This window comes from Heterocephalus glaber, unplaced genomic scaffold, assembly GCF_053883595.1.
Source record: "Heterocephalus glaber isolate CG9 unplaced genomic scaffold, H.glaber_assembly_v1.0 deba00001532, whole genome shotgun sequence".
In the NCBI taxonomy this organism is placed as follows: domain Eukaryota; kingdom Metazoa; phylum Chordata; class Mammalia; order Rodentia; family Bathyergidae; genus Heterocephalus; species Heterocephalus glaber.
This window is the reverse complement of record NW_028258330.1, coordinates 4,518,458-4,539,808: the sequence shown is the minus strand read 5'-3', so window position 1 is coordinate 4,539,808 and position 21,351 is coordinate 4,518,458. Positions and strand designations below refer to the sequence as shown.

At 44.6% G+C, this 21,351-nt stretch overlaps 1 protein-coding gene across 3 annotated transcripts in view; it reads left to right on the top strand.

Annotated features, from left to right (window-relative positions):
* Slc24a3 (solute carrier family 24 member 3) overlaps nucleotides 1–21,351 on the top strand; it is a 487,613-nt gene that overhangs the window by 72,208 nt on the left and 394,054 nt on the right. For all 3 annotated transcript variants that reach the window (XM_004840887.4, XM_087188635.1, XM_087188636.1), the window contains exon 2: nucleotides 4,842–4,970. In XM_004840887.4, coding sequence (XP_004840944.1) covers nucleotides 4,842–4,970 — 129 coding nt within the window. The remainder of the gene's footprint in view (nucleotides 1–4,841; nucleotides 4,971–21,351) is intronic.

Sequence of the window (21,351 nt, the reverse complement as noted above, 5' to 3'; positions counted from 1 at the left end):
GAGCTCTGGGACAAGGTGGAAAGCTCAGCCCTAGGTTAGGTAGGAGTCAGTTATGGGCTGGGGTCCCCACTGGGCTACAGAAACATGGACACTGCTCCCTGGGGGAGGATGTGGGGAGTTGGCACATCAATGAGGGGCATGGCTGTTGATGTTATCCGTGCCCTGTTGGCTGCCCCGTCTGTCCAGATGTCCCAAGGAGTTAATCCCTCAGCAGAGCCCAGGCAGTCCTACCTCATTGCTGGGCCTGGGATGGGTCAGAAGCCTGTGGGACAAAGTCACACAGGAGATAGGGGGTGGTTTTGAGGTGAAGATGGTAAGCAGGGGCTGTTTGTCAGGGGGCACCCAAGGAGGGCTGCTCCTCATATCAGAAAGCCTTGGGTTCTCCATGCTCCAATCATGGAAAGGAGGGGGGAAGGAGGGAGGGAGACAGAGAGAGAGAGAGAGAGAGAGAGAGAGAGAGAGAGAGAGAGAGCCCACGAGCAGGACAGAGTGAGCACATAGCTCTGTAATGGAAACTTGGCACCCGGCCCCCTTTTCCTCTTGCTTCATGAATGCAGCTTGAGTCTGGCTTGAGAACTGGGTTTTCTCCCCTCCTAGCAGCACCCCACACCATCTCCATGGCCCACTCCCATCTCCCCTTCTTGGAGCCGCAATCATACAGACTGTCCCCCTTTTCAGCCGCCTCACCAACCCCCACCCCTCCCTTTGGCTAATTAGGGCAACATGCAACTTCCAGGGCCTGGCAGAGGAGGAGCCAAGAATGCGGTGGACAGGGGCCAAGTGTTTTTGTTGACATTGCTCAAGTGCAGCTCTGCGGAGCTGCCTCCTTGCTGTAGCAGAGGTCTGAGGGGGGATGAGGGTAGGGTGTGAATGAGGGGAGAGCAAAATGTGGGCACCTCTCCGGGTCCCATTTTCCTTCCCCACCCTCCCAGCTTCCCTGGTGGCCACCCTCTGCCCCTCAGACCTAAGTGCAAGGCTGTCACCCTTCATGCCATGCTGGTGGGACTAAGAAACCTACCCTGAGCAGAGTGCTGTGCACAGAGCTCAGTCTCATTCTTTTCTGGGGGGTGCTGGGCAGGTGTTCTTTCACGGGGTGATGCTCATACTTTGCTGCTGTTCCCAACCGTTTCTGGAGACAGGCCCAGTGAGACAGCCTTCACTTCTAACATATGATAAGGTGCAGATTGTATTATGAATTTACCAACTGTTATCTGGACAATGCAGCCAAGATGCGTTTCATCCCATCCAGATACCTACCAAGCATTTGAACACAGTAGAATAGGTTCAAATCCCTATTCTGCCACTTGCTGCCCATGTGACCTTGGGCAAGTTATTTAACCTCTGTGTGCTTCACTTGCAAAAATGGAGCTAATATGTCCATGTAGGATGATTGTGAAGATGAAGTGCATTGAAGAACAGAAAGCTCTTTGCACGTGATAGACACTGAAGCCATGACAACTGTGAAAGGTGGGGTGGCAGTGGGTTGGCTCAGCTCCTGTGCAGATCACTTCTCCTCTGACTTACCTACCCCAGAGGTGAGTTGGCCCCAGAAACTGTCCCTTCCTATCTCACTGGGAATTGTGTAATGACAGATGAACTAGGTATATTACTGTCAAATTTGTCCTCACTGGGAAAGAGATAAATGTAGGGCACTATTTTTGTCATTCTTGTTTCCCCAGACTCTTGTCTCTGTATTTTTGTATCAGTGGTCAAGTATATTTTTGTTGAGATAAAAGATTGTAGGTTTTGGAATCCAGAGGTGCTCTCTTAATAATCTCTAGTTCCTGAAGATATTGAATCATTATGTAAAAAAATCCTCTAATTTTATGCTACAATAGCTGGCTTTACTTTTACATCTCTTAATTGGTATCAGCTTTTCTCTTAGAATTACAGAATCATGGAAACTTGGCATAAGAAGGAACTTTGGAAGTCACTGGAAGGGATTGCAAATCTTTGGGGTCTTTTAGAACCTTAGAATTTCAGGTCCACAGACTGCTTTTCTCTGGCCCAGATTATGAGTGCAGCAGAATGCTCAGTGTGCCAACCATAGCCTCTGTCTCTCTCTGTAGATACCATGTGGGCTGGCAGATGCCACAGTGCCCTATCCATATCCCTTGTTCTGACCTCTTCAGTCCATACTGGCAACATCCAACTTCTAGAATCTGCATCTCATTGTCCGAGGCCTTTGCTGGTCACTAGAGCTCATTTGCATACCCAAGGGATTGGGGTAGAAACACTAGAGAATTAATGTTCTCTAGGCATGGCTTTCAACCCAGGAGTAGGTAGATAATGTCCCAGCTCCCTCCCCTCTTGGGCGTTGGACATGTGTGTCTACACTGGCTCCTAGAGCTTTCTTTCCAGAGGGGTCAAGGGGGGCTTACTCATTTTGGCAGCTGGCTTGAAGTACTTATTCTCTGCCTGACTTTACTGTTCCCATTCGAGTTCTTCCTAAAATCACCTCCCATATATACCAGCAGTGCCCACATCTTCCTCTCAGGGGCTACTTCTTTGGGGGAACCCAGCCAGAGACAGAAGAAATGCCTTTTCCCACATTTTGAGATAACTCTTGGTAATACGGTGTTATGTTCACATTTGGGACTGCATATTGGAGTTTAAGGCCACTGACATTATTGTTTCTTCATGACTTCTTGATACTTTTTCTTTATTTGGCATCATTCCTAATCATGTGAACCAACTAACTATTCAGGTTAGCCAGACTATACCTATGCCTTGTTTTAACTTTGAATTATCTCCTTGGTATTTTTGTGACAATTTTGGCTAAGCTGATACATGTGGCTACCACATGTTTTTCTGTGTTTCAAAGCCTAAAATTACTGCTTACTATAGTCTGTAGTATTCTTTAAAAAAAAACAACAAAAAACTTGGCAGGTGGTTTCTCCTGGTCAATATGCCTAAGTTATAATTAGATATTTTGTTAATTTTACACCAGAGAGCAGGACTACGTTTGATTGTGAAAGACCTCAGTGCATGAAGTACTACTGGCACTATGTGTGTCCTTTTGGCTTAAGTGAGAAGCCCACAAGCATGTGAGTTTCCAGAAACTCCCAGGAGTCTCACTTTATCCATCTGTGAAATGGGAATGGTGATTTCAGCTTGCACATAGTGAGTTCTTGCATTGAGCCAGTAGTGATTAGGTGTAGGAGTGCCGGTATTTATGTGTCCTCTTTCCCAAGTAGGGCCATGAAGATTAAATTCAATAATAAAGGAGCAACTGTCACCGTCATAGAAATGCAGAAGAGGGTTCAATGTCCTTCAGCTCCACATTGACCACTTCAGAACACCATGTCAATGCGGTTGGGTGCATGTTGTGGCCTTGTGTGAAGTCTGGGCCCACAGATTGGTTCCTTGTCTTGTATTTAGATCTGTTTTCTGACCACAGCTATTCTAGACATCCAGGAGGTCATATGGCCTCATGTCACTTCTTTATTTGGTGCCAAATTGCTACAAAGAGTCGTCTTTGCTGGCTGCCTTCATCTCCCAATGACCCCTGCTGTCCAACTCCGGTTATTGTTTCTCTGCCTTTGTCTTTCTGGATTTCTTCATGGTGGTCAAGACTCTTGATTCCAGTTTCTTGCATTCTTTTTTTGCTTCTCTTGCCTGACACCATGTAGCTTTGTTTGTTCCCTTCCTGTCCTTTGTCAGATTCTTGTACTCTGATCACTCTCTTTCTAGAGGAATGCTGAATTCTCCAAGATTTCTTCTTCATTCCTTCTCACTAGTCATCCTTTCCAGACATTTATGTTTTCATATAGGAAACATAGAAGCATCTGTTTCATGCCTTTCCCTGTTTGCTTATTCCTCTCCTGGTGCTCTCTGCAGCTTAGTTCTCTCTTCTGAGGTACCTTTGCCTACAGGAAGAATAGTTCCCTTCTGATGTTTTGCAGACACTTCCAGCTCAACCTATCCTATACATTGTAGACTGTGTTTCCACTTCAGATGTGCCTTTAGGTTTCTGGCATGTCTATCCCCACAATCAACTCAGGGCCCATCCTCTTAACATGCATTCTGTGGTTGACTTTTTTTTTTCTCTCTTGGTTTTTGGAAACTTGCACAATGGCTCTCCTACCCTATGCTCTGGGAATGGTGAAAGATGTCTTAGCTTGGTGACTCCCAGGAGGGAAAGCCTGACCACATGTTCAGGGGCAAGTGGCTGATTTGGGAGGTGGTTCAAGGACATGCTGGTGGGGGTGGATATGGGTTGGCTGCACCCAGCTCATGTAACAGATGATTGTGCCTGTCTCTTTCCAACTCCATTCTCAATGGTGTCATATTGGTACCTTGAACTTGCCCCCCATGGGATTATTTATACCGTGGAAATACAATAGCTACAAATCTGGAGTGTTTTCTCTTTTTTTTTGTTTTTGGTACCGGGCATTGAACTCGGGTCTTTGTGCTTTTGAGGCAGGCGGTGGAACCACTGAGCTAAATCCCTGGCCCTGGAGTGCTTTCTTACACAGAGAATTGGTGGTTAAGCATTTGTCAGCATGTCATTAGGTGCAGGAAATCAAGGCAAGCCAACAATCTTGAGAAATTGTGCTTTATCAAGAAAGTGGCACTGTAGACAATGAGAGCTTAAATTCACTGGGGAAAACTCTGGAATACACACCTCATTGTCATCCTACTTAAGCTTGTCATTTGTGGAGAGCTACCTCTGTGGGATCAGCAATAGGGGGAGCTCTTATCTGTTAGAGGCAAGAGGGCTTGAAGGGGTCTGGGCAGGGCTGAGTGAACAATGGCAATTAAGGCACTGGGTACCCAGTGTGGGTGAAGACCAAACCTCTGCTGTGAATGATGTGTGGTTATTGTCTTTTTCTCCCCAGAGCTTGACCTCATAGACCTTATAGGAGAAGACAGAAAGTGGATGGTGGGGAGAAAGCTAATGCAGATCAACGACACTTTGGCTTCTGACGATGCGGGACTTTGGAGCAGCAAGAACTGCACAGAACCAGGTAACAATGATGCCAGTAACCAGGCCATGTTTGCCATTTTCTTTGGTTATGGCCAAAGAAGGTCCAGATGCCATGTCTTTTCTTTGGGTTCAAACCCAGAGAGACCGTAAGGACATTTAGTTTTGGAGTGTAAGAAACGTCAAAGTGAGAGCCCACAAAATCATTGAGGTCTATTTCCACCTCTGTATTCTTTTCCCAGTGGAGTTGAGGGGAAGGTAAGTTGCAGTTGGATGTATCCTGATTCTATAGTGATAACAAATGTGGAGCTGGTGCCCACAAATGAGAAAGTGCACCTGGGGCAGGATGGGTGAGGATTTCAGTGACCCTCTTTGCTTTGATTTCTGGGATTCTCTCTGGCTGGTTTTTAATAAGGAGCCTCATTTCTGTCACAGCAAAGAGAATTTGGACCAGATCCTCAACTATGGTGCTGATCTTGGGAAGAGTGAATAGCATTTATGAGTTTGTTGTTATATTTGATATGTACTGTGCCTGTCTTTAGAAAGATATATGGAACATTTTACCACTAGTGTTACTGAACTGAACGTGAAAATAAATTCAAAGAGAATCAAAGAGAAGTAGGAATCACTGGGACCCAGCCCCTCAGTCCTTAGGGAAATGATGAGTCCCCCCTCTGGAGGGATGAAGTGGCTCATGGTTTAGACCAAGCTTGTTCTGGAAAGGACCAACCACTAAATATATTAGGCTTTGCAGAATATATAATAATAGTCTTCTAAAATGTTTCCTTAAAAAATTTGAAGCCATTCTTAACTCACAAGCTGCCCTGAAATCAGCTGTGGGATGCATTGGGTCTTGCTTTACTTTATTTACCACCCTGACTCAAACCCAGAGCTCTCCAGGGCCTCCCTTCTTGCCCTGGTATACACTTGGACCCTGCATTTGCCCCTTCCAAGGACTCAAGAGCACAAGAATATATTGATCTTACATCCAAAGACCTGTCTCAGTTTTAGTGTCATCGTGGATGGACATAAAGTCTTCATTGCATCCCAAAGACCATAGACTTTTGAGTGCAGAAGGTGTTAAGAAGTTGTATGCCTACTCTTTTTTGGAAGGTAGGGTAGAATTGCCCTTCCATGAAGCTGGAAGGAGTCAGAAATTGGTCCTCTTTGTGCCTACCCCCAAACCCTGTATAATTAATATTTCTCAAGTTGGAAAATTCAAATGTTATTGTGGCTGTTATTAAATGTTCAACAGACCTTCTTGAAGGTGAAGCACATGGCAGCTATCTTAGCTAGTAATGAAAATGGCATGGAAGGTCCAAGAGCTCCAGCTGAGGGGCCAGAGCCGTGTATATGCTAGGAAGTATAGAATTTTCCAAGAACTGGTCTGAAAAGCCGGGACAAGGACAGTGCAGGTTCTGTGCCAAGGACCCAACTGGCCGATCTGGTCTTGTTGTCAAACATTTTCAACATCTCTATCCACGTAATAGACTAAAATGTCAGAAGACAAGAAACAGGATTAGTGAGCCCAGTGACCACCTTTGGTATGGAAAGAATGGAGTCAGGTATGATATGGTGATCCACTTTCTGTGTTGGATCTGGCCATAGGCAGAGCTTCTGGGTATTTAATGTGTTGGGATTGTGTTTGGGGAAGGTGAGTGGTGTTGCTCACTGTATTAGAAGATACCTTTCTCAGAGTGACATGTATAGAATCATGAAGTGCATTAAAAGCTACATAATAAAGTCCAAGAGAGGAAATGACTCAGCTTTATAAGGAACAGGAAAATGTTCAGGTCCATAAAAAAGTACAGAGCCTGTGTCTTCTAAGATTGGCAGGGAGAACACATGGAAGAGAGAAGAACAAAAGCTTTAGGAAGGAAACAGAAAGCAGTAAATGAGAGTTCATTCCTTCAGCATAGAGCAGATCCAAAAAGAATATTGAACCATGACAGATGTTCTTGGTTTCCTTATCTGCAGACTGAAAGGGCCTGGGCTTCATTGCTGGGGCCCTTGATTTGGAAGCAAATTCTGGAGGGAAGATGAACATGCTTGAAACAAGAAGAGTCTTGTTAAGTCTTAATATGTCAAAGCCACACCCTTCATGAAGCCTGCTTGGACTTCCTGGACCATGGCAACCATTCCCTTTTCTGAATGCTTGCTATGAAAATCCTCTAGATGCATTGTGCGATGTGGACATTTAATGATGACTGAAACTCAGAATAATTCAAATTAAATAAAATAAAAATTTCGATTCTCAGTTGTACTAGTCACATGTCCAATACCAAGTAGCTACATGTAGCTAGTGGCTACTATACTGGTCTCATTAATTGTAGAACATTTCTGTCAGCACAGATGGGTCTATCGGACAGGCTGGTTTGGAAGATCCAGTTGTCTTGGACACGCTTCCTATCTTTCCAGCTCAGTTGCAAACATCTTAAGGGTGTAGAGTGGACACTGTCCTGGATTTGAATTCCAGCTTAGAAGCTGTGGAACTCTGGGCAACATAATAAGGTCCTCTGAGCCTATCTGCTTCTTTAGACATTGCGATAATCATTCTGACCTTTCACCACTGTGAAAATCGGTAATAAAGTTGTAAAGTATGTACAACTCAGTGCCCCAAGCTTGATAGATCTATAGTAGGAGATGACTCATGAACATCTCACTGTCTGATGGACGTGGGGGGCACCCATCTCCCCACTGTGGATGAATCACACTGCAAGATTCCTAGAGCCATATTTTCCAGCTGCTCTCAACAAGAATGGGCAGAATCAGCCTGTCTGCTTCTGTCCAGACCACATTCAGGTAGTCCAGGTCTCAGCATCAGCTGGGAAGTGAGTTTGATTACCATCTTTCTACACAGCCAAGCTTTGACAGCCTCATGCAGGACCAGCCCCTGCTGGTCATCTGTGTCTAATGATGATGCAGTCCAAAAGTGCCACAAATGAACATAACCCTGTGGTTTGCTGCCCTTCCTAGGATGCTGCCGGAGATCTGCTTCTTAGTTTTGACTGAACTGATGTTGTATGAAAAATAGTTGAGAGCCAAAGTGCTTTGAAAGCTCTGACACACTGTTACAAGTTTGGAGTTAAGTAGATCCCTGTCCCTGGGGAATGTGTGTCAAGACCCCTTGGATGTCTGACATTGCAGGTAATGCTAAACTCTATGTATACTTTAAAAAAAAATACAGATACATCTGTGATAAAGTTTAATTTATAAATTCAGCACAGGAAGAGCTGAACAACTATAACCAATATTAAAATAGAGCACTTAAAACAATATACTGTAATAAAAGCTATATACTACTTATGAATTGTTCATTTCTATAATTTTCCATTTAGCATTTGTAGACCATGGTTGACCACAGGTGAGCATAGGTAACTGAAACCAAGGTTGGCATAACAGTGGATGAGCGGCCACTGTGTTCATCTTCTCTACTTCTAACTGTTGAGTGAGAGGACTGAGTTAGAGTGAGCTAACAGCTGCTCCCTTTGCCATATATCACCCAGTTTCCCATAAGAGGCCCCAAGTCCATTTGTGTTGATTGAATATAATGGTGTCTGCTCTCAGGAGTTTCCATCCATTGCAGGAAGGGAGCCCTGTGGGTACTAGCTCACCCTCTCCTTTCCTATTTGCAGTGATGTCAGCAGCAGAATCTTCCTAACAGGGACCATGGGTCAGGGTCGGGAGTATTTGTCCAGGAACTTGAACACTTAGGGTGCCAGTGTGTGCCATGGTTATGTGAGCTGTAGTGTCAAGACCACAAGCAGGAGTTCATTTAACACTTGTCGTAAAGCACAGCCAGTTTCTACTTGGTGTGTCACAGGGCTCTCTGACTGCATTCCCAGAAGCCCTGGATTTAAATACCACGAGAGGAAGGCTGTAGGTTTGGTGATCGGAGATAGAATTGCCTGTTCTGGTTTTACTTTCTGTTGGGATATGGGGCTGGTTTGCTTCTCAGATATTCATTTCCTCCAGCTACTTTATTCTTTCCATTGCGCAAGTATAATACTTCCAAGAAATTTCAAGAAGAGATTGAAATAAAATTGTACACCAAGGCACCACTCACTTCCCTTCATAACTGCTTGTGTTTGAGATTCCATGCCATACCTTAAGCCTTCTTCTACTTTGTCTCCCAATCCCTGAAGCCAAGAGCCCAGAACACCCATTGTGTGGGCCAGGAGATGCCCAGGTTGGAGGATATAAAACGGCAGCACTGGCTGTAACTGGTGTTACCACAGTGGGATAGACATGCTTTTATAGCAGCTGCTTCTTTAAGGGTATATTGCTTTTTGCATTTTGGATTTTTAAAAAATTGGCATTCTTCCTGTGCCCCTCAAAGACCTTGTTTTAGTGGGAATTTGTGGGTTTTTTTTTTTTATCTCCAGAACTGCGTGAAAAAGACTGACCTCCAGGCTCCAATTTTTTCTACAGTTGTTCTAGCTCTCTGTGAATTTTTAAGTTTGTTTTCTTAGCCTGACACTGCCAATTTCATCTGAAGCCTGGAAACATACTGTTTTTTTGGCAAATAACACTTGAAATTGTTTACTCAGATTACCTATTAAGAGAAATTTAACTTTGAATAAATTTGATCCACAGAAAATTAAGTCAGCTAAATGTAATATTGAGGGTGTGGGGCAACTGTCACAGAAATGAATTCTTTGTGATATTTCTGTGTACACACTGCACAATTTTATTTAAACACTGCACAGTGTGTCTCCAGGAAGATCTATCATTTTTCGGTTTTCAGTTCTTTGATATTTTAAGGAAATGAGCTTTTCCAGAGTACCTCTTTTGAATAAACTTTGGAAGAAGGGAGCTATTTAAAATGATGGCCCTTGGTGTAGGCTTTGCTGTGAGGTTACTCAGACCCCTTGATAGAGGCTCACCTCACTCTGACTGCCTGGCTTAGTTGGGTCCAAGCCTTTGAAGGAGAGGAAGACACCTGAGGCTGTGTTGCAGGACCAAGGGGAGACCAACAGGGTGGTGGCCCTACGGGAACATGGCAAGAGTGCCCACAGATCAAGTGATCACAGGAATGGCCAGAAACCACACAGTCTAGGAGTGAAATGTGAATCATGAGAAAGAAAGGAAGCTAAAGGATCCCTAAGAGAGAAGCAGCATGAGGGTAGATTCAAATAATGAGGATAGCTTTAAACAAGAAGCCAAGCATAGTGGAGCAAGCAGAGAAATCCATTCAAGGCTCTGGCCATGAACAACATGACATTAGGGTTGGCTGCTTTAAACAGGGCCGGGCATGACCAATGTACAAAGTATGAAAGGCCCAACATTCTCATCTTTTATATGAAAATATCAAGGCCCACAACATGTCCAAGATCATGGGATTTATCAGAAGCAAAGTAGGGCCACCCAACTCCCACACGGTAGATATGTAGTGCATGCAAATAATTAGAAAATCTAATGTTCATACCATTTAGAATAGTACTGTCCAATAGAAATAATGTGGATAATAAATGTAATTTTGGATTTTCTAGTAGTTACATTGCAAGAATAAAAAGGAATGGTGACATTAACATTAATAATTTTTTTACCAAACATATGTAAAATATTAGGAATGACAAATTACAGCCATCTTAGTGTGATTCTTACTGGGTTTGAATCCAGGAAAGAACTAGGTTCTTAAAATCCATGCTTTATTTTACTAGCTCACATAACTTTCACTAACTTCTCTTTGCATTCATAATTTTTTTAATGATTCAAATAATAGCAGTTGGCATTCTTAAGTGGAACAAATTAGAAACTAATGTGATCTAAGTTTTAATTGTATCAAACTTTTTACTGAATTAGTTAGATAGGGTAATAGGAGCTGCTGTAACAGATTTGGTGGTTTTATATGAAACAAGCTGCTTTCGTTCTCATGTAGGATTCTGGTCTGCGGTTGGCCCTGTTGCAGGAAGTGGTCCATGAACTCCAGATCTTTTCATCTTTGGGTTTTCCCATCCTCAAACGTGGCTTTGAAGGCTCTGTATTTCTTTGCATTGAGAAGAAAGAACATAGAGGATTGTGGATAGCAGGGTTTTATAGGCTACAAGCTCAATTATGCTTTCATCTCATTGGCCAGAGCCCAGTCACATGACTTCTAACTGCAATGGAGGCTGTAATACATGCATCAGCAAAGTGTGTACAAAAATAAAAAATAAAAATGAAAAAAAGAAAGAAAACAGATTTGGTGAATAGCAAGGTATTTTTCTGCTAGATTAACTTCCCCAAACTTACTTTTTTAAAAGAAGAATTTAACTTTCTTGTATGCTTATCTTATTACAAAGGCAATGTACTCTCTTTATAGAAAAAATCATAACTCCAACTTCTGTCTTCCAATCCTAGCTTTGTCTTTTGACTTACTCAGCACAATTCTTGCCTGGTCGAGGCGACACAATTTGATTCTCTATTCACCTTGGAAGGGTCATCAGGGAGGTCAAAATTGTCCCAGTTGTGCCCATTTGCAAACTGCATCTTTTCCCTGGAAATGCAAGAACCTTGAAGTACTGAATATTTTTGTATAGATGGAGTCTTTGGCAATGGTGTTGAAAAAGTTTGAGTTCTGGAGTAAATCCTAAATCCCAGTTCCATCACATTCAGCCTATATAATATCAGGAGAATTTCCTGAATTCCTTGACCCTCATTTCCACCTTCTGTAAAATGCAGATCAAGATGCCTCCTTACAGGGTTATCTTTAAGTGAAGCAGGCTTTGTAAAGTGGCTGGGTCTTCAATCATTGTGTGCTTAATAAATTGTAACTGGTTTATCTTCGTTACCAGAAATCAATAGATGGTAGACAGATGGGCGCATTTCCAGGAACTTTACCACTCTTCAGGCACATTGGTATGGACAGGATTAGTAAGTTGGTTTTAAGGATAACTAAGTTGTTTTTTAATAGGTCAGCAACAATGAAACATTCTTACTCTGAGCTGAGCAAAGAAGATAGAGGTATTAACCAGGAGGCTTCTCACTAATGAGGTTCTCTGACCTGAAAGGCCACCATGTAGGCAGACAGGATGAAAAAGGGGTAGAAGATTTTCTTCATCATGCTAATGAAGAGTTTAAAAGTCTCAGGCTTTGGGAGGAAAGAGCCAGATGCTATTTACTTCTAGCTTTGACATGCTTTTAGGACTTTTTTACTGAAGCACTTAAAAAAAAATTTTAAAGCCTCTGTTCTTTAAATAGCCCAGGTGGCCTAATCTGATATGTGGCACCTGGAATTTTCTTGAAACACAGGTAAAGGATGATAAACTCTGCTTTTTAATGCAGGCCTTATGTGGGTCTATTTGGAAAGTACTTTAGATTTTCCAAAGTATTTACATTTCATGTTCATTAGCTTATTGGAACAGGTTGGCCCTTGGAACTAATACCTTCAGGCTAGGAACGACTGTATTCCAATGCCCAATTGATAGATAATTTAGATTGAGACCAATATAAGTTGAGTTAAAGAATTGAAAATCCAGAGTCATGAATGTGAAAAGAATTATAGGACTTGATGCATCTAGTGACTTCCAAATCCTTTCTTTCAAGCCAGGGCTCCACAAACAAAAGCTCTTGGCTAAACTGTGCTTGCTGTTTTTGCAAGTAAAGTTTTATTGGAACACAACCACACACATCCATTTTTGGGTTGTCAATGGCTTCTGTTGTCTAGAAGGCAGATGTGAGTAGTTCCAACACAGGGCCTTCAAAGCCTAAAATAGATGCTGTGGCACTTTATGAAAATGTTTAATGTGGCCTCTTGTTCTGGGCTCTGGGACTGGAGTCTTATGTGACCTGGAGGGGAGGTTGAAGCAGGAATTACATCCTTAAGTTCCTCTCTGCTGTCCTGGATCCTTTCTTCAGCTAGTACTGGTGCTGTATTTATTTCTAATATCACCCTGGGTGGGAGGCTGATACAAGTGCCCTCCCCTCCTTGCCTCCTCCATCCAACACACAGTTGAAAACACTTTTCTGTCCATGTTTTGGGAGTCTGTTTCAAATTTCCAACCCCCTAAATATTTAGCACTGCTGTGGTGGGCCACCCTCTTGTTGCAGAACATATGGGGTGCAGACCACCTGTCTAGTACTCAGGGCTCCTAGAATTGCTTCTCTTTTGGATCAGAGAGTAGAGATTCATTGTAGGACTGGCTGCTGCTATACCAGCCCATGCTGGTCTCCCTAGAGCTTTCCTGCAACCATGATAGCCTTCTTGGTCAAGGAGCAAATGCCAGGCCACGTCTCTCATGGCTCACTCATGGCTCAATGCAGGCTGGCACTAGAGCAAAGGCAGGGACACTGTGTACCCTCTTCCCCCAGGTTTAGGCTGCCTTCCCTCACCTTTTTGGGGGTGTGTAGTCAGTCTCTGCAAGTCTGGGCCTCCAGGAGGACATGCTTTGACCTCAGTGATCTCAGGGACCACAGGACCAGCAGTTGCAGTGCCTGGGCTTGTGAGCAATTCTCATTCCCTCACCATGTCTTTGAGCTGTTGGTCAGAGCCTCCAGGAAGAGGCCCCGACATCTAGGATTTTGCAGGTCCTCTAGGACTTGTCAGGTGTGAGGCCACCAGGCTCAGATCATGTGAGGCACCTGAGCAGGGTCTAAACCTAGCCTTCACCCCAGGACAAAAAACTCATTTCTGGGACTGGGAACCGGGCCTCTGAGCTTTCCAAGCCTCCTGGTGCTCTGGCCTAAATGATGGCATCCCCTCAGATTCCTGTGTTGAAATCCGCATCCTCAAGGTGAAAGTATCAGGGAATGAAAGAGGATTAGGTCCTCAAGTGGAGCCTGAATGACAGGGATTATTTCCCTTATGAAAGAGACCTGAGAATACATTCTCACCCCATTCTCCACATGAAGACAGTAACAAGGCAGCATCTATGAACCCAGATTCTGGCCCTCACGAACACGGAATCTACCAGTGCCTTGATCTTGGACTTCCGCCATTCACCACTGTGAGAGATACATTTGTCCTGGTGAGGAGTCACCCAGTCTGAGGTATTCTGTTACTGCAGCCTCAGTGGCTGCAAATGGCAGGTGAAACAGGGAGCAGCCAAGGCTGGGAACCATGGCCTGTGATGCCTGTGTCCCCTATTGTCCCCTCTGTGCTGCCAGGTGAGGGGCAGAGAGCTGGGCCTGAAGCCCATCTTGAGCCCTTCTCCCAGCCCTCCACTAGCAAATACACATGTGCATGCATGCGTGTACACACACACACACACGCACACACACACATCTAAGACACCAAACCTATTTTGCCATAGGCCCCTCATAGGTTCCAGCTTCCTTGGCAGCAGTTATTCATTTTTAGGCTCCATCCTGGGTGCCATGGGTCGTGTTTCTAAGCTCTCTTAGAGACATCAGGGTGGAATTTCACCCCAGCCATGTTTCTAAACCTCTCTGTATTACGTTTGGCAGTTAATGTTTCTGCCTTCTCTTGTCTGCAGATCTTGCCTCTGACTCAGTTTCCTTAATGGTTGCCTTCCTTACCTGCTCAGAAGCTGGATTGGTTGAATTCTGGGCTGAGTGTCCCTGGGACACAGGGCAGGGCCTCAGGGCCCCACTCTGTTCTTGAGCATACGTTCTCAGGCCTGAATGGATTCGGGCTGTTGAGGAGGATAAAGCCCAGTGAGGTTTAGCTTTTTTCCCCCACCAAAGGCTCCTGCAGTTTCTCTAGGCTCCACAAAACAGTGGGGGCTACGGGGAGAGAGAGATTGAGACACTCACTATCTTAGTTAATTTTCTCTCAATGCTGAGACAAAATACCCAGCACCCAAAGTTAAAAGGAGAAAGATTTATTTAGCTCACAGTTTGTAGAGGTTTAAGTCCATAATTGACTGGCTACAAGGCAGGGTGGTTCGTGGCAGAAGGGCAACAAAAAACATGGTGGCAGAAGACAGCAAAAACAACAAAGGAGCTTAACAGTGTCTTTTGGCCACTTTTCTTATTCAGACTACTTAGGGAAGGTGGCACTCCATTCACATCCTTAATCCTAGTGCCCTCCGGCCTAGCATTGCACCAAGAATCAATCACACACTCTAGATTCAGCGACCTTATCGCTTCTTGGCCTTTTGGCTAAGATCAAGTGTAGATTCAGCCACCTCTGGAAAAGCCCCACCTCATCTGCATGAGGCTTTGGGGAGACATCTAAACACAAGCCATAACACACACCAAGTGGGCCTGGGGATGGTCATGGCCTTCCTTGGGGTCAGTAAGCCAATTGCCACCCCTCCAGTTTGTGTACCTGGGGGCAGCCCTAGTGAGGTCCAAGACAAGGCCCATACCTCACCTCAGAGGGTGCACTTATGTAAGAGCACATCTGGTTATCCTGTGGGTGCTATTGAGGTTCCTGAACAATCCATCCGTTGGCTGAAATGTCTGTAATAGAACAATAAAATCTTTAAATTAAAGATTAGCAGCCCTTTTTAGAAGCTGACCCAGAACAAAATAGATTTGGGCTCAGCCCAGGGTCTTATCCATCCCTGTTAAGGCCTTTGTTCTGGAATCTCAGCCTGGGCTCCCTGGGCCACACCACTGGACTGGGGTCAGTAACACTGGGATGAGAAAGAAACGATGACAGGCGAGTGACCTGGGACGGACCACACCACTCTGGGGAGTCAAGACCCAGGGTGCAGAGAGTAGGCTGGCTTCATTAGAGCTTTTGGAGTTCCATCAATAAACAGTGCTCAAAGTACCCGTGGCCTGAGGGTTGTGAGGGAACCTGAAGATAAGGGGTTGCCCACATCTTATAACTGTAACCTACTCTTGTGTAGAGACAGAGTCCCATGGACCTGATACCAGGCACAGGCACAGACATTTAACCTCACAGAGCCCCCCCCTCCTCCCTGTGCAGAGGGGACAGACGGAGTCAGTGGGATAGGTGTGTGAGGAGCCGAGCACTTGGCAAATGCTTGGAGGTTGTATCCTTATTCATGCAGTTGCTTCCTCTCTTTCATTTCAAAGGCACAGAGATTTTCTACTATGGGAGAAGATGTATCTGACAGGTACTAATATCATAAAGGTACAGGTGGAAAGGAGAAATAGTCTTTGTTGTCAAAGCTTCTATGCTGGTCACAAGAACAGCCTTTCGTACCCAAATAGGTCTCCCAATGAATCTTTTATTGGAGAATAGGAATTCTCCTTATGCTGAAATCTTGTTGATTTTCCCTGGGAAAATCTGTAGAAAATCACTGGAGTGTGCAGAATTAGTACCAGTGGATGAAGAAGAGGAATTGAAGAGCTATGAATGAGCAGGTGGAAAAGGAGCAGGGCTCATTCTGTGCTTGGCTCTGTCCTGCCTCCTCTGTTCCGGTGACTATAACAAAATATTACAGACTGCGTAGCTTCCATACAACAGAAATGTGTCTGTCACTCACAATTGTGGAATCTGGAAGTCCACGCACAAGGCACAAGCAGATTCGGTGTCTGGTCAGGGCTCTCTTCCTTGTTAATAGAGGGCACCTTCTCTCTCTGTGATCACATGGTGTAGACTATGAGGCAGCTCCAGATTCTCTTTAACCCAGTTCTACCTGCTGCTGCCTTGAGGGTTAGGATAATGACATGCGAGTTTAGGGGGACATGAGCATTCAGACCACAGCACCCTTCTACCACTGTGGCTGTGGAGGTATGAGTCCACCCTTTGGGTGTCAGTTTGGTCAAATCATCCAAAGAGAGGTGATCGATGTTCCATGGGCATAGAAGCCCTTGTCTCCACTGCCTGCTCTGTTTCAACCACAAATCCTGGGCCAATGTATAAATTGAGTTATTTAATACTGAGTTTAAAGGAAGGGAAGTAGTAACACAGCTGTACTTCTTTTCCTCTCCTGGCCACTTTTATCCGTGGACCCTGGTTCTATGCAGGATAGTGGCCCCTTTGTAGAATCATTTTGTGTTTGTGGCTCAGAAAAGGATGTTTTCTTTAAGGTGTCGAGACCAAACAGCTCAGTGCCTGGTGGCTCTGTGTTCCCTGGGGGTTGGAATCCCTCAGCATTACCATTATAAATCTAGAATCATTGTTCTATCCGTGCCACAATTTTATGTGATGTTTATTTGAAAGTGCATCTTTTCTCTCCCAATTCAAGGAGGTCTTTTTGTCTCACTCTAGCATTTTTAGCATGAACATTTGAAAACAAACAGGAAAATAGAACTTTACAATGAATACCTATAGACCCAACACCAAGGCGCTATAATTTGCGTTTTGTTATGCCTGCTTTATCTCATTTATCTCTATCCAACCATCAATCTGTCCTATTTTAGTGAACTTCAAAGCAATTTTCAGAAATAAGTATGCACTCTTTCATGTACTTTAGTGTGCATATCTGTGTTTATTTCCCCTTCTTTTTGGGTTACATTTTTTGCACAGTGAATGCATATTTAGGTTACATTTCTGCACAGTGCATGTCTTCAGGGTACCATCAGTGAGCTCTGACATAAGAGTACACCTGTACACCCCAGCTTCCTTCATTCTAGGTAATTCTCTCATGTCCTTCCTCAGAAAACTCCCATCCTGGCCAACCTCATCTAAACACTCACCTGATTTCTATCACTGTAGATTAGTTTATGTTTGTTCTAGAACTTTCTGTGCCTGAGTCATATAATCTGTGCTCTTTGATGTAAGCCTTCTTAGAGCACTGTTTTTGGGATTCATCCATGTTTTTCTGCATAGATGTATTCTTGACTATTTGTGTACATACACATACATGTAAATATACATCCATACTCGCAGATAACATATATTCTATGATAAACCTTCCAGGTAAATGTTAATGTGTTAGTTGTGATCCTCTAAGGAAATGTCTGATAGATTTTTGCCCACTTTTCTTAGGTACTTATTGTAGGTCATCTTTCAAAGAGGCTTTTGTGATGTGTGGAAACTTAAAGCTTTTTTTATACTCCTAAACCTGTTAACCACTCTCCAGCTTCTCTCCAAAACAGAGCCATGATCTGGACTCAGAAACTCTGTGGTAACAGGAAGGGAAGGGATGGTGGGAGGAAGAATTTCCCTGAGCCTTCAGGCCTGTAGCCACTCTGGACTCTCTAGGTGTAATCTGCATATTCAACCTTCACTGTGAGAAGCAGGAGCTGAGGAGTGGAGGAAGTGCTCAGCCATCCTACTCTGCTGTGGAAGCTACTTCCTGGGTTAGGAGGCTGGTGTGGCTTCCTCTGTTGCTGAGCAGACTTTGCATTACAATCACAGCACCAGACAGAGAAAACCAGGCTTTCATCAAGCTCCTCACTTGGGGAATGGATGCCTGGTTAAGTGAGGAGACCAGGCCTCCTGCACTAAAGTGGGATTTGTATGTGTTAGGGTCTTTGGAAAGGGTAAGTGCCCTGTTTTCCCAAACAAACTCTGTACCAAAAGGAGCCCTTTGTTGGCATGGGTCCTTTTCATTTTTCATTTCCTACAGGTGATTATGAGTAGGTCACTGGAGATGCATAAATGACATGTGCAGCAATGGCACACACTTGCTGATCATAAATACATTGCTGTACCCATCTACTACTTTGACTTAGTTTTGTTCCTCTAGGAGCAGATACCAGGACAAGGACTAAGCTGAGTTTGGTGTGCTTAGGAGGTGATCCCAGGAAACACCAGTAGGGAGGAGTAGGGCAGTGAAACCAGGAAGAGAAGATGAAGTATCCAACAAATGATGCATCCTTAGCTGGGTACCACTTTGGGCAGCTGGGTGTGATCTGCCCAGGGAACCGCTGGATATAGTGGGGGACACACACTTCAAGGTCCTCCCAGCACAGTGCCTGGGAACTGGGATATTTACAAGGTATAATTGAAATACACAATGAATGTTTAAATTTAAAAAACAATTATTACAGCAAAAGACATATTGCTGTTATTCCCCCGTAAAATCCTCTTCCTTGCTTTGAACACACTTACCCATGGTTCTTGCCACTTTCTGGAGCAGTTCTGGCAGTCTTTTATGAGTGTCATGTTGTGTAGTTGCCTCAATGCCCTGAATCCATTCAAAACACTGACTTTTCACGGTCATTTTAACTTTGGGGAAGAACCAGATGTTGCACAGTGCCAGATCTGGTGAATAAGGTGAATGAGGACACACTGTCATGTTTTTATGAGCCTGCCTTTCTGTTGGATATCACTTAATGGCAACATTCAGTATAGTTCTGATTCCACCTGGTAAAGATACTCATGAAAATTGACTTCTAGAATGGTTTCAGAAAGTGACAAAAATGATGGGATAAGTGTGTTTGAAGAAGGGGGCATATTGAGGGGGATTCATGGCAAGGTGTCTTACTGTAATGCATTTTTAAAGTTTAAACATCAACCCTGTATTTTGATCACACTTTGTATACACTACCCCCCATCAGTCATTAGCCTGGGGCTGCTCCAAGTCTGTGATGTGTGGCACATCCAGCCTGCCCAGCACTCAGGTGACCAGAGCAGTGTCATGACCAGAGACGGTCCTCAGGTCAAGGAGAGCAGGTGCTGGGGACTAGAAGTTGGGCTCATACTTCCCAAAGAGCTAAGGGGGAGGGAAGGGGAGTCAGACACCTTTGGCCATGGCTAACCCCTTCTCCTTCCCAACATTGCTGAGAGGTTGGAACGTTCATCCTAACCCAGAAGACCACATAACTACCGTGCCCCTTCCTGTGCATATCTGTGTTTGCATGCCCAAGTACAGGTACTCACACTCACCCTGTTAGTTTTCACTGCCCCATGGTGCATGTTTGAACAGTGCCCACAGCTTGCCTGGCCACCATGCAGCCAGCTCAGGACTCTGAGAGAGTGCAGTGTCTGTAAAACCAGGGAATGTTTCTTCCTTTCTTGTTCATCTTTTGCCAACTCTGCCCATTCATTTGACTTTTGGAGACCCCAGGGAAGCTCAAAATATGTCAAAATTGCAAGAAAGGAAACAATAAAATCATACCTCAGCTCCTTCTGTGAGAAAATAGAGGCTTTGGTCTCAAGGGTGCCTTCACCAGGGCAGATCTTTTTATTTTGCAATCCACAGAAGTAAAAGAGTTATTTCTAGAAGTAGTGCCAGGGCCTGGGTCTGGAACTTGGGTAAACTTAGTGCAAAGACTTCATTTAGCCTTAACTGGAAGCTGGGAAATGTGATGTTGTCCAAACAGACTCGAGGGCCATATGCTGGCTTTTCTGGCTCTGGAGTTAAAAGGAATGGATCTATAGCCTCAGGCAACTGCTTAATCCCTAACTCACAGGGCTCTACCTTGTGTAAAATGTAGTTCATATTTCATACTAAATCATCTTTCAGAGTGCGCACATATATTAAAAGCAGGGAGCCCCATAGCCCTGGTGTTTAGTTCTTCCATGATTTTGTATTCTTGGCACCGCCCCCCATCCCTAAATGTGGGACACCAGTAGCTTGGTGATGTTCCTCAGATCAAAGCTTGGCAGGATGGGAGGAAATTCCTGGGTTGGGATATGATGTGTAGATCTCCAGAAGCCATGGAGTGAAGTTTCTAGAAGAACGATTGGACCCTGTGGTATTTGTAATGAAGCCCACAGCACTGTGATGTTTCTTTTGATAGGAGGTGGCCTTCCCTCTTCCCTCTTCATTCAGTATGGCTTGCTTCTAACAGAACATGGCAGAAATTGCATGTTGTCCAAAACTGAGTCCTGACAGGCCACAGAGCTATCATGTGGTTTTCTGTTCAGATGCTTGCTCTTGGGCCCCAGCTGCCATGCTAGAGGAAGCCCAGGCAATGGGAAAGCCATGGGTGGGGCTCCAAACAGAAGTCCCAGTGGGGGACCTTGCTCATGCCAGCTTACCTAGGATCTCTCCTGTGTGTGAGATTCCTCCTGGATGGCCCCAGACCTAGCCACTGTCTCACTGTGACTACATGAAGACCCTGAATAGGAGCAGCCTAGATGAGCCTAGTGGTCCATCCAGAACCATGAGAGAAAATGACAATAATGTTTCTTGCTGTTTGTCATGCAGCTGTGGTGACTGATACACACATATCCCCACTGTCACATTGCTGAATGACCTCCAAGCCCAACAGGGCGCCTGCTGTCCCTCTATCCATCTCTTGCTTCCTTCCTCAAGCACATGGATTCACACACTATTACTTCTGGGAAAGAAAAAGAAGTGGAACATCTCTCTGATGCCCAGTCTTCAGTGAGCTGCTATGGTTTGTGGCCTAGGGACAGACACAGGCTTCCAGCTGCTTTGTCCTGACTGGGTTGGGGCTTGAGACCTGCTCTGTACAGTCTTTCGTCCCATAGAGCACATGACAGCAGTAGTGACAGCTACAGACAACAGCCCTCCACATTATTCCATGCTCTGGGCCTGTGGGCCACACTGTGCTCCTAACTTGCTCTTTAGTCATGACCTCCACAACTGAGCCTTGGGCTACAGATGTAGCCAGGGGCAGGTGGATAGTGGTGGTGCCATTGTCCCTTCTAGTGCTGCAGTGCTGTGGAAGGCATGACCCTGGGGGCCCAGCCACGGTCTTTT